Source organism: Larus michahellis, chromosome 6, assembly GCF_964199755.1.
Source record: "Larus michahellis chromosome 6, bLarMic1.1, whole genome shotgun sequence".
NCBI lineage: Eukaryota > Metazoa > Chordata > Aves > Charadriiformes > Laridae > Larus > Larus michahellis.
In genome coordinates, this window is record NC_133901.1 from 64836036 (window position 1) to 64849091 (window position 13056).

The 13056-nt window shown below is 38.0% G+C and overlaps 1 protein-coding gene across 8 annotated transcripts in view; it reads left to right on the forward strand.

Annotated features, from left to right (window-relative positions):
- Window positions 1–13056, forward strand: part of ATRNL1 (attractin like 1) — a 527347-nt gene that overhangs the window by 103685 nt on the left and 410606 nt on the right. For all 8 annotated transcript variants that reach the window (XR_012587528.1, XR_012587529.1, XM_074591197.1 and 5 more), the window contains exons 11-13: window positions 1886–1970; window positions 3811–4019; window positions 7126–7244. Coding sequence is in view for 6 of the 8 variants with exons in the window: in XM_074591197.1 (XP_074447298.1) it covers window positions 1886–1970; window positions 3811–4019; window positions 7126–7244 (413 nt within the window). In the remaining 2 variants the exon portion in view is untranslated. The remainder of the gene's footprint in view (window positions 1–1885; window positions 1971–3810; window positions 4020–7125; window positions 7245–13056) is intronic.

Sequence of the window (13056 nt, forward strand, 5' to 3'; positions counted from 1 at the left end):
CTGAGCAAAGAGGTCATTTTTATTGTATCTTAGTGTCCGCATTGATAGCTTTGCAACTGGTTTAGAAGTAAGAGTGTCATGTTATTCTGGCTTCAAACCACGTTAAGGCAAAATGCAAGTAAGTTTCAATTGAGAATATCTGAACAGACAATATAATTATTGAAGACCTAAATATATATGTGTATTCATATCTATATCTATATCTATATAAAAAAATAAATAAAGCCACAGTTCAATTTGGATTCAACTGGAGAGGTCTCTCTCATTTTAACTCCTTTTCAGCTTTGGATTTAATCCTTAACTTTGTGTCTGGCAGATTTTTTTTTTTTTTGAAACAAGAAAACCCTCTGTCTGATGTGAAAGTTTTCCTGAAAGTTTACCCTACCTATCTCCAAAACCTGTTATGATGACAAATTCCAGAAATGCTTTGCCTGCTCTGTAGAAAAGTACTTTCTTTGCTCTCTCTTAAAGAGATTTTCTAGAAGCTTCTATCTCGAGGTGCTCCCTATTTCTACTACTGTGGGATATGAATATTTGAAGTCAGTAAATTTCCAGTAGGAAATAATGAAGAAAGGACTAATTGTTCCAAAGATTTAAAATGCAACCACACCAAAACCACATTTGTAAATGGTTCTACAGCAGTGCTAACAGAAATATGCTTGAATGGTTAATTTGAACTGAAGATACTGAAACAACAGTCATCTCAAATATTTGGTGAAAGGAAAGTAATTAGAAGCATACTTAAATCAAGATACCAAGAGTAAGATGAGATGGGCTGCACAGGTAGAGGAGGAGTGGTAGCTTATCTTAAAGCACTTATGAAAAGAAGTAAGTTTACTGTCACAGATGTTCAATGAAATACATATGAATTGAAATCCTTGGCTAATTTGAGGGTGTGTAATGCTAGGGCAGTATTACTGATCACTTGATGGCAACGAAGGCGGTGGTTGTCATTGTGGTTGTTGAAACGGGCAGTGAAGGCAGAGAACTGTATAATAAAGGGTCATTTCTGTGAGTGTCCTCCGGCCTTGATAAATGCCATGATAGGTGAGTGTTGTTGACAGGTTCTTGGAGCACCTATTCAACAAATGCATCTAAAAGGAGTGCCTGTTGACTTATTCTTGAGCAACACAAATATAGCTTCTCAGAACTAGTGACTGCAGCGTGCGCAAATCCTGCAGTTTCCAGAAGAGTAGAAGAACCTGCGTGCATGTTAATCCTTTCTCCAGGAAATCCATGTGATGCAATTAAAAGGGGGATCTACATAAAAACACAAAGTCTAGTTGAAAAGAAATGAAAAGGACCAAAAATTACAAAATGGCCTTAACGGAGTGTATTTAAAGACTGATAGTGTGTGTACATCACTGATCTGTGGTATATATTGATAAATGCATATCACTGCAAATAAAGCCTCTATAAGGACCCTATGAAGTCCAGATAAGTAACATGTTTAAACAGCAGAATAAAGTAGATTTTTAGGAGTAGAAAAAAGTAGTTTAGCTTTCACCAGTTGACAACAGGGAAAAAAAAGTTTGTCAAATCCTTACAATTTTGCAGAACAATTTGAAAAACCCCAGAAACTAATATTAAGAGTGGTTTTAAATACGCCAGTCAAATCTTATTTCAGAGTTTGAGACCAGTAGGTGATGAACGCATGTTAAGAACATCTGAAGCACATGAGGTGTAGATGGTCTGTTTTTACCATAGAGGCAGCAGGGGTTGCCTGCACAGATCCCTCTGGGAAAGGAGGATAAATAGGCAATAGTTAGTTGATAATTAAAGTACAAAAGAGTGTCTGATAAAATCCATTTTGCATATGCTTTGCTGAAAAATTTTGGAATTATTTTATATATATATTTTCCTATGCTTTTGTTTTGTTTTTCAGCTTGTGATGAATGGAAGATTTTACCAAAACCTAATCTGCATCGAGATGTCAACAGATTTGGTCACACCGCTGTTGTCAGTAATGGGTAAGTGAAGTGAAGTGCATTTTAGATTTTCCTGACCATTTTTTCTGAATGAAAAAACTGTGGCAGAAAATACACCTATATGAAGTGTGGTTCGATGACATACAACTGATGTAATTTATTAACATGAAATGTAGTGCTCATCAGGGACTTTACTTGTCTTAGATAATCAGTACAGCTAATCATCAATTTGACATGCTGTGGCGTCTGTTCAATGGCATTTTATATGAAGCGTCTGAGGTGTTTCCTCAGTATCGCGAACTGCACTGAATTTGAAATTCAGTACCGACATCCTTACTTAGACGTAATGGGAGAAATCTCTTTCTCTTTGCAGCATGCTATAATTCCTTGTTCTTCTACAATCATAAAATGAAAAACACGTAACTAAAATTTGCTTGGAAAAAGCAAGATTTTTAAGATACTGATACAGTGATCATCATTAACTGCTTGCAGGAAAAAAAGCCTGCCAGCATCTAGACTATGTTAAGTATATTGTTTGCATAGTTTCACGTAACTTGCTGAGTAGAGGAGCTCAGTAAAGCTTCATCATCTAGAAACAGGAGGTGGAGTGGATCAGGAGTTTGCTGGATTGGTGGCTGAACTCTCTGCTTCCCCCACCCCAACACCCAGAGGTAAAATTGTAGGACAAATGTCTCTTTTTTTTTTTTTTTTTTTTTGGTGGAAATGTTGTAGAAAACAGTAGTCAGGTTTAAAGAAATTTCTGCTGTTTGGTTGTGTGAGTTTACTATTGCTTGTTGCCAAATAGGCTATATCTGACAGTTGCAGTTCGACAGGTGACTCTGCTGTAATGTGTTCTACTGATCAATCCTCTTCTACGTTATTCATCACCCGAATAAGCTCAGTATTTAAGTATGTGTGGGCAACTTACAGATCCTCTACATATAGGTCAGAAATAATGGAGGTGATAAGTTTACCAGATTTTAACAAAAATAGCAGTAAGTTGTAATTCTGTACACAGAGCACTTGAAAGTAATCAATGAACAGATAACTTCATTAATCAAAAATTGCTTGGAATCAATGAATTCAGCAGCTGGTACTTTTTCATTCTGATTTATGTTGTTTTAAAGCATCTAAGCTATGTCTGATACTTTGAGAACTGTCACTTTCAATGGCTTAGATTCAAGGTGAAAATGCCTTCCCATCTCCCCTCCCACCCCCCCGCACCTAGTGGTATTTTTAGTAGGGTTTTATGTACAAAAAAGTGTAATACGAGATACTCTCCAAAGATTTCTGCTATTGGTAACTGTATGATTAATTCTGTTTTAAAAGTATGCGATGCCACAGGTATACAGGTTCTTTATTATTAACTTTTACTTGAGGCTGTTCTTAATTTTAAATGAGAAGGGTAAGATCTCAAGTCTAGTCTTCTAGTTCTGATGTCAGCAGCTACTGTACCGGAAATATTACCAAAGAGAAATACCCATCTGCCAATTATTGCTGGCTGTCTTTGAAATATTCTCGAAGAAGAATGTCCTCGTTTCCTGCAGCCCATTATTTCACACTCTGTTATCATTATCAACTCCAAAAATGAGAAGTTTCCTCCATAACTCTTTCTCCTTTCCAGACATTTGGTATATGTCACTCACTAATACATATAGCACAGTGCACTTTGAGCAATTTTTTTTCTCTTAGTTTAAACTTCCAGGAAGCAATACATTGAAAAACTAATCAATAATAGAACCACTGACAGAATCTTTACTAGAGAGAGGTGATGAAGGTTTTTTATAATATTTTTTAGTTGTATATCAAGACAGATAAGAAATTAAGAAAATGTTATCTGTAGCTACAACAACAGTTATATTTACTTGCATTTTCCTAATAGGTCCATGTATATATTTGGGGGTTTTTCAAGTGTTCTTTTGAATGACATCCTTGTGTACAAGCCTCCAAACTGTGAAGCATTCAGAGATGAAGAGCTGTGTAAAAATGCTCGTCCAGGGATAAGGTGTCTGTGGAACAAGAAACATTGTGAATCCTGGGAATCTGGACATGCTAATAACATCCTCAGAGCAAAATGTCCTAAGAAAACAGGTAAGTTAATTCTAGTCTTACAGTATGAGATTTGCAATACGGCATAGGAGATGGGGTGGGTGGGAGGGGAACCCCAAATGCCCCCTGAAAAACCAACCAAGTGGAACTAGTGATTGAGCTGTCAAGACTTTTCCTCTCTGAGAATACTCGATGCAAGAGATTTATGGATTAATTTTTAAAGTCATTCAATTCTGGAATTTTTTTGGATTTTAAATACAGGGAAGTAGGTGCAAAAGAGCCCAAGTTTAAGGTGCTAAGGTATACAAAACATAAGAGGGTTCAAAGAGAAGAATTTACTTCACTGGGGTGCTAAAGCATAAAATGACTTTTGATTGGATTTGTCTGTGTGTTTGAAGCATTTATAAAAGGGTGAGCTTTGAAATATTGTAACCAAATCAATTTTCCTCTTTCTTCACCTTCTCCTCTTTCAGGATATATATATATATATGTGTGTGTGTGTATATATAGCCACACAAACACATATACATAAGCCTTTGTATTTTTCTGATTGCAAGAAAGCATAACAGCAATCAAAGCACAGATAGGTGCAACAAGTGATACCTGGCATTACAGGCGTATGGCACTCATGTCTGTACCAGTAAGAGAGAGGGAAAGCATCGCTGCTTCAAGTAGATTACCTATCAAATAGGAGCATTTGTGTAGAAGAACGTAGTACAGTCACAGCTGGAAACAAACTTGAGGCAAACAAGCCCTTTGCTGCAGTATGTCAAAACGGGTTCAAGTGCATCCCGTGCATTTCTGTGCAGCATTATGTTTGAAAGAGCAATTTCATATTATTCATAACTGTTGCACCCTATTCCTAAGTATTTTGGCTTGTCACAAATAAATGGCTTGGGAACAGAATCTGCATCCCTGCTACATACACCTGGTGTTTTTTCTGTGCATCTGTCCTTTCAGCACAGTACAAAGCGGCTAACCAAACTTTGGCTGTGTGCTGCATTTGCTACCACACAACAAAACTGCCAGTCTACTCTTCATGTTTGTTACAAAATTATTAGCTCTGCTATTAAGCGATGCTTCAAGACAGTTTATTTTTTCAGTTTGCTTTTATTTGTTTCTGAGCTAGATATAAAGGTGCAAACTCAGAAAAAAGGTGCATTATATAACAGAAAGGTTATTCAGGTAGTTTTCTGAAGAACTGCTTTTGTACAGTTTCACAACATTTAGAGATCTAGAGTCTAGGCAGTTTTCAGCTCAATAAAAAGAAAAATCTGGAGACACTAAATTCAAATGATATATATGAATGATAATAATGAAAAGTGGAGGGTATAAAAAGCTGATCATATCAACAGGTGTTAAAAAAACAAATAAAACAAAGCACAGACAGGTTGTAGAAAAATATAAAAATTAGAGCAGTTTCTAAAGTACACCTGCTGCAAAGGGAATAAACTACAACTAAACTTGAAAGGGGTTTAGAATTGTGTGTAGAATTCCAGTTCTGAAGCAGTTGTGTGGACAGCACTGCTTCACTGCTCTCAAATCCTTCCACTTTCAGATGGTAATATTCTGCAAAAGCCCATTTTTCATATATTATTTTACACCGCTTGGCTCAGTTCTTATCTGGTTGAGAGTATCATCTGAGAAACTGCTGACAGTCAATATGAAAGGATAAGCAGAAATTTTAGTGGGTTTTCAAAAGATCAATTCTTGGATAGCGAGGCTTCCCTGGCAAGAGAATCTCTTAAACTCGCACAATCCTGAGACTAAATGTCCTGGTTTGAGCGACACAGGACTAACTTCTCTTCTAATGCTTGGGAAAACTGCCCTTTTAGAAGGCTCTAGTGTCCGAATTTGTGAAAATATTTACTTTGTAGCCAGCTATGGTATGAGAGATTCAAGGTCTTGGTGTTTTCGAGCCTTGTCACGGGCAGGGATGAGGAGGAGCGAGGCCTGGGCACTTGACCCAGGCTGGCCAACAGGATTATTTCATACCGTGAACGTCACATTCAATATAAATTATAAAATTTGCTGTGTAGTTCTCGCTGTCCGTTGGTGGCAGCGGTCCAGAGAATTCCTTGCCGCAGTGCTGGAGCCCTGAGCCCTTCCCTTCCTCCCGAAGCCAAAGCGCTTGCAGTGTCCCGTATTTGCTGTCCCCTGCTGGGAGCGCGCAGCTTCCTGCTGGTAGCATGGGCTGAGTATAATTCTTGTATAGTTTGTATTAGTATTGGGATAAATACTGGTTCTTTAGTATTATTGTTAATTATTTAGTCTTATCCTATTAAATCTATTTACATTTCAACCCTTGTGTTTCCTTGTTTTCCCCGATTCCCCTTCTCAGGTGGGGAGGGGTCATCAAGTTATAGAATAATTGTCTAAGTGACAATAAATTGTTATGGGTTTCTCAAACCATAACACTAGAGAAGCCAAATGGCACAGGAGTTAAATTACAGTAGTTGGTGTAGGATATGGTAGGAATTCTCCTATTTTGGGTCATTGTGATTTTTCAAATTTTTGCATCCTTTAAACAGAAGTAATAATTTGTGTCCCAAACTGTCTTAAATAACATAAATTTTTAGTCCAAGTCTTGAAGGCTTTTACTAAGGATTTAACATGAACTCTTCCTGAAATATTTTTTTGTAGAGAAAAGGCAGAACTGTAACTTACCAATCATAATTAGGTTTATAAATTATTTTATAAAGACTTAAAATGTCCGTGTGTTGCTAATATCTGTCTTAGCTTTTTTTATTTACTGCTTTTACCATTGCCTTCTTGCATAGCAATCTAATATTTTTATCAGAAACCTGCATCTGAAGAAAATCTTTTTTCTGTGTTAAAGGAGTGAAGCATGAATAGTTTAAGAAACTTTCTGATACTCTTAATTTATGCAGTGTGCTAAGAGAGTTTGTATGCGCCAGAGCAGTGAATATTCCTTTAGTTGATATGAGACTTATGAACCTTCAAATATAGTTGTTACTGAAAGACTTTTTAAAGGACTAAATCTTATTAACTGAATAGAATTAATTTCCTGCAGTAAGATAAACCTGTATGTATGGCTGGAGTTCAAATAAAGGGTGTAACAGAAAATACTCTAAGAAAGTGTTTAAAATGTGGTATTTTCCTGTGGGATGTTTCCTGTGTATTACAGCTGCTGCGGATGACAGATGTTACCGATACGCAGACTGTGCGAGCTGTACTGCCAATACAAACGGGTGCCAGTGGTGTGACGACAAGAAATGCATTTCAGCAAATAGTAACTGTAGCATGGTGAGTCTTTGCAAATCTATGATCATGTTATTAATGCTGTTTCTTTTCTACCTACACCAGAGTCCGGTTGAAGCAAATGAAAGGGGTATAGAAGACTAAAAGAAGCTTTTTTGGAACACGAACACAAACATGTTTGCCTGGCTTTTGCAGTAAAACTGTTGCAGAGAGCAGAGTTGGACTACAGCAAAGATATCTGTTCCAGGGAAAAAAAATTAATGTATTCTTTGGGATTATGTTAGACCACTGTATATCTCTCAGGACAAATACTATTATCTCCTAATTAATGACATTTGGAATGTCTCGGAGTCATTATCAGCTTGGATTTTGTGCATATGTTATGTACAGTAGGCAGGCAGAAACTGTGGAATCCCATGAAGGGTGGCAGCTCGTGGTCTTTTTTTCCCCCGTTCAGGAACAGGACCAGGTCCGTCTCATTAATCTTGGTATTCTGATCATTGGTCATCATAGAAATGTTTTTCTTTAAGTCATGGAGTTACTTGTCATCTCCTTAAAGGAAAATGAACCTCTGTCACCATGAGATTAACTGGCTTGTGATGCTTTGGTAAGATTGTTCTGATCTCTGTAAGTACAAGCAATAAGAACGTATAGATTCATACAAGTTTTTATTTTTCTATTTTTAATATGGCATAGTGCCATGTTTTATACTTTACGTTGTTGTCCACCAGCTGCTGCATCTCTTGCTTGTTCATTTGATTTTTGGCAAGCTTACAATAGTATTTTAGCTTTAAAAATTTTGACGCCTTATGTTTTTTTTCAGCTAGCTCCAGTCACCTGTCTGTACCTGAATTCAAAATCCTTTCTTTACACACTTCCATTAGTAAAAGTAGCTTGCTCTCTACTTTGAACCTGATGCAAATCAATCTTGTTCTCTGGACAGACAAATTAAGGTGTGAGTTGGATTGACTCTGACTCAAATCTTGCCCATTCAGAGTGAGAGCAGCCAGCTCTAATCACTGGCATTCGTAGCTAGTCACTACTAATAAAAGCAAAGCAGACTCAGATTCATCAGCAGCCATGTTATAAGTCTGTCAGAGGGATTTCACATTCTAGGCACTAATGGTTGGCTTCCTTTGTGGATCTTCAAGGGCTCTTCCTTTCCTAACACGTTATACTATATTAGGTGCCAATTTTCTAACTGCGGTTTTCAACTCTTAAGCAAGGAACAGTTGCTAAGGAGCAGACCATCTTCATCCCTAATAAATGTGGAGCACTGGGTATTTTAGCACAAGCTTCTCAGTTCAATAGCCTTCTTTGACAATCTTTGATGAACAAGATTGTCAGCTTAATTAGCAACTGATGCACCAGTCTTCTATCATTTCTTGTCTTTTATTCAGGATTTGAAGTGGATGGCAAAGGCTGTTAGTGGAATTACTAAAGAATGGGATAGTGAAAATTCATTGAAATGATTTCTGAAAAGAGTTACTATCAGAAGTTGAAGGTGGCTATTGCAAAATTAGTATATTGGCTGGGAGACTATGGAGGCACAATTTTGCAGCTATCGATATAAACCCACTAAAATAGCATCAACAGAATGGCACCATGTGGATAAATGGAATGGATCAGGCTGATTATCTGTTTGCATAGACTGCTACTTCTGGACTAGGCCCACAAAATGAAAATGCTGTGACAGTGCTGTGATGGTCAGATAGGATATCAAGCCCCAGACTCAGAAATATCACAAGGAGAAAGCCCCATTTTTGCAGCTGTACAAAGACCTTGATTTATTAGATCATAGAACATCCAGATGAGACAGACAATAATGTTTTGGATCCCATTGCTTTCACTTGATGGAAACTGGCCAGCATACTAAAGATATGTTGGCAATCAGTTTGGCATTGGCCTCATGGTCATGCATATTTGCAAAGCAGTGACTGTTCTGTTGATCGGAAGGGCTGTAAAATATGGAAATTTCCCTGAAATAACTCTGTTCGGACAGATGGACTTCATAAGTAATACTAACGCATTGATGAGACACATGTACCTGCCTATGCTCACCATCTGATGTGGGTCAGCACATTAACGGGACACTATATTCCACTGCTGTGGAGATCATGGATCAAAGTACGTATCATACTCATATCTGATGTAATTGCAAGCAGAGGCTTGCAGTGCCAGGTCTTTCGGGAGCTCTGGCTCATTTCAGCACCAGCAAGCTGGTTTGTTTTTCTCGTGTAAAAACCTCACATCAATGAGATACTTCTGCGTACCATGGTTTTAGTTGATTCCATCATATCTGATGCAAATATTGAGGAGTTAATGCTTATCCTGTCTTTCCCAGCTGGGAAACAGTTTACTTAAAATATGTGGAGTGGTTCAAGATGATTCTGAAATTTGGCTAGTGAGTAGATTGAACAGTGTGCTAGCGGTAGTGCCTTCTTGTCTCTTTTCTACCATTAAATGTGTCTATTAGAGATTTTGTCTGGGATTTTGAAGGTTGCCTTGAGAAATTACACCATTGAAATGTAGTGCTTATACATACGATAAAAAAAAAAAAATCAACTTTGATGGATGCTAAAAATGGTAATATCACCTACTATACCTTTTTTCAAAAACGTGCAAATACAAATACTGGTTTGTCATAGGGGCAAAGGCAACTATAATACTGTCATTAATACTGCCTTATGCCAAGTACAGACTTCATGAAATATGACATACTAATATCTGTATAACTTCCTTTTTCAAGCTCTTTCATGGAGCCTCTTGCACCTAGTGCAAGGCTGTTTTCAGCTTGGAAACATAGAATATTGTGTAAGACTTTGTCACAAAGAAGGAAATGATATCATTGATGTACGTATTCTTTTTCTTCCTTTCATTGAATGTCTGCATCAAACATGGAAATTTAAACAGGAATATTTTGATTTACTTGTACAACCTAGTAGTGTTGCCTACGTGTCCCTCTAAGCACTACATATCACTGCTCTTCTAAAATTGGAAGAAACAGCTTTCTGTCTTGCTCACATCTGCCTTTTATCCTTAACTTCTCTGTCTCATATCTTCCTTCTGTTTGGTTTTTCAAAAAAAGTTCTGTGTCCTGCTTGTGGTATATTCCTGATTTTTTGTGGAGTAGATAGTATTGACTTTTACTAGCAGTTCAGTGCCCTTAAGTCTATTACACTGATCTTGCGCATTGACACCTTCATTTGTACTCCATGTATCCTACGCGTCTTCCTGGTCCTTACTGGTTCTGGTGCATTTTGCCTATTCCTTGATAGAAGAGAACCACGAGACCTGGAGCTGCTTAATATGTTTATGAAACTGTATTCACTTTGTACATCTGCACGTAAAAAGCTTTATCTTGCATCCTGTGAGCATGATACTCCTGTGCTGATTATGTTGTTCAGAAAATTGACTGTATTTGTATTTTGTAATGGAAATATTCTCAGGAAAAGCTGTTAATTTTACAATTGTATCTTCCAGTTAAAAAAAAAAAAAAAAAGGCCTTAGGGGAAAGAAATTTACTTTTAAATTGCTGCACCTTTACAAGGTGTCATTTTTCTTGAGGTAGTAGCATGGAAGAATAAGCAAAGAATTGGTCTGCTCCTCGGGGGGGATCTTCTTTGTGTCTCCTCCTTCAGCCTGTTCTTCGGGAAACAATGGGGAAATGCTTGCGCTAGTTATCAAAACAAATTGTTTTTGATTCTTTACATCCTTAAAATAACTCTTCCCATTTCCTGGCTTCACACCAAACTCCACCTCAGATCCAATCAGCAGTCCTGAACGGCAAACTTCAGGAATGAACAAGAAATAGGTTCCTTCTCCTCTTCCATTTTCTTAATCCTCTACAGTAAAGATTGAAGTAATCACTGCAGATAGAGTAGCTGTAATAATGTGCTCCTCTGTTCGTCTACAGTGTTGGCCTATAATTCTTCAGTTTGTAGAAATCTTAACTGCCCACACTAAAAGTTTGCAAATAAAGTTACTTATTGCCATATTACTTAAGGAAAATATTCTGAAAACTTGAAATGCAGCAGTAATTTAATATTAAACTTTACTTGAAAAATATTGATTGAGAGGAAATGTTTTCTTTGCAAAACCATACAAGTGCTTCGGAAAAAAAATTGAAAAAACCACTTTCCTTGTAAAATTTCAGCTTCTTCTGAATCTTCACATTAAGCTTGTTAAAATACCTACTGTTTTACTGTAACAAACAGCAGACAAATGAGAGGGCAGAATAAATTGAGAACACTTAATCAGCTAGAATCAGGAACCCCAGGCAATAATAGCACATAAATGTAATACTCTTTTTTGGTCAGAGTATGTTCTCAGATGTTTCTTTTCAAGTGGAGTGCAGGTGGATTTTCTTGTTTGGAGAGACTGTGATGGGAAGAGGCACAGCTGAAGTATTCCTGCATCCACTCTGTATTGCATTTTTGAAAGCCTCATTGCTTTCAGAAGCTGTGAGCTTCAACAAGGCCAAGTGCTGGGTCCTGCACTTGGGCCACAACAACCTCATGCATCACTACAGGCTTGGGGAAGTGTGGCTGGAGAGCTGCCTGGCAGAAAAGGACCTGGGGCTTCTAATTGACAAGCAGCTGAATATGAGCTAGCAGTGTGCCCAGGTGGCCAAGAGGGCCAACGGCATCCTGGCTTGTATTAGAAATAGTGTGACCAGCAGAAGTAGGGAGGTGATTGTCCCCCTCTACTCAGCACTGGTGAGGCCACAGCTTGAGTACTGTGTCCAGTTTGGGGCACCTCAATACAAGAGAGATATTGAGGTGCTGGAGCGAGTGCAGAGGAGGGCAACAAAGCTGGTGAAGGGCCTGGAGAATAAGTCTTATGAGGAGTGATTGAGGGAGCTGGGACTGTTTAGTTTGAGGAAGAGGAGGCTGAGGGGAGACCTCATCACTCTACAACTACTTGAAATGACATTGTAGAGAGGTTGCTGCTGGTCTCTTCTCACAGGTAATTAGCGATAGAACAAGAGGGAATGGCTTCAAGCTGCAACAGGGTAGGTTTAGAGCGTTCATTAGGAAAAAATTCTTCACAGAAAGAGTGGTCAGACACTGGAATAGCCTGCCCAGGGAGGTGGTGGAGTCACCATCCCTGAATGCGTTTAAGAGTCGTTTAGATGTGGTGTTGGGGGATATGGTGCAGGGGAGAACTCTGTAGAGTGGGGTTGATGGTTGGACTCGATGATCCCAAGGGTCTTTTCCAACCTGAATGATTCTATGTTCCTACAAGGGGGATATGTTCCTTCTGCAACAGTGACCAACCACACTCTTACCTCCAGTAGCAGTCTCTGGATTTCCTGTGTGTCAGTCTCCACATGTGCAATACGATAAAGCCCTGGTTGACGTAAGTAACTTAAATACAGACCAAATAGGTATGTGATTTAAAAGTAGTTTATATCTGACTGTGGCAACATAAACTAAACGTTGTAGAACCCATGAAGGGTATGATAAAGAGCATCTTGCTGAGGGGTGTAGGATAGTAGAGGATGCTTCAAAGAGAACTATAGTCCTACATTGTTAAATATTTTTACACAGTGCCTTAAGGACAAGAATCATTGTCTCTTTAATGCTTGCACTGCTTCCAGAAGGTTAACGGCCTCTTTCGTGGTGGGAGTCCTTGGATGCTATGCTAATACCAATAATAATAATAACAATAATAATAAACAGCAATCTGCCTACACTTGAGGAACTCAAAGAATAATCAAGGGGAAATGAATAAAGTAGTAGAAGGAATTATGAAGAGAATCAAATTTATCTTGGAGGAAAAATGAAAATTTAAGACTAAGGTGTACCCAATAGTAAGATTTGGGAGTAGCTTCAGATAAATAATAGCAAATCTA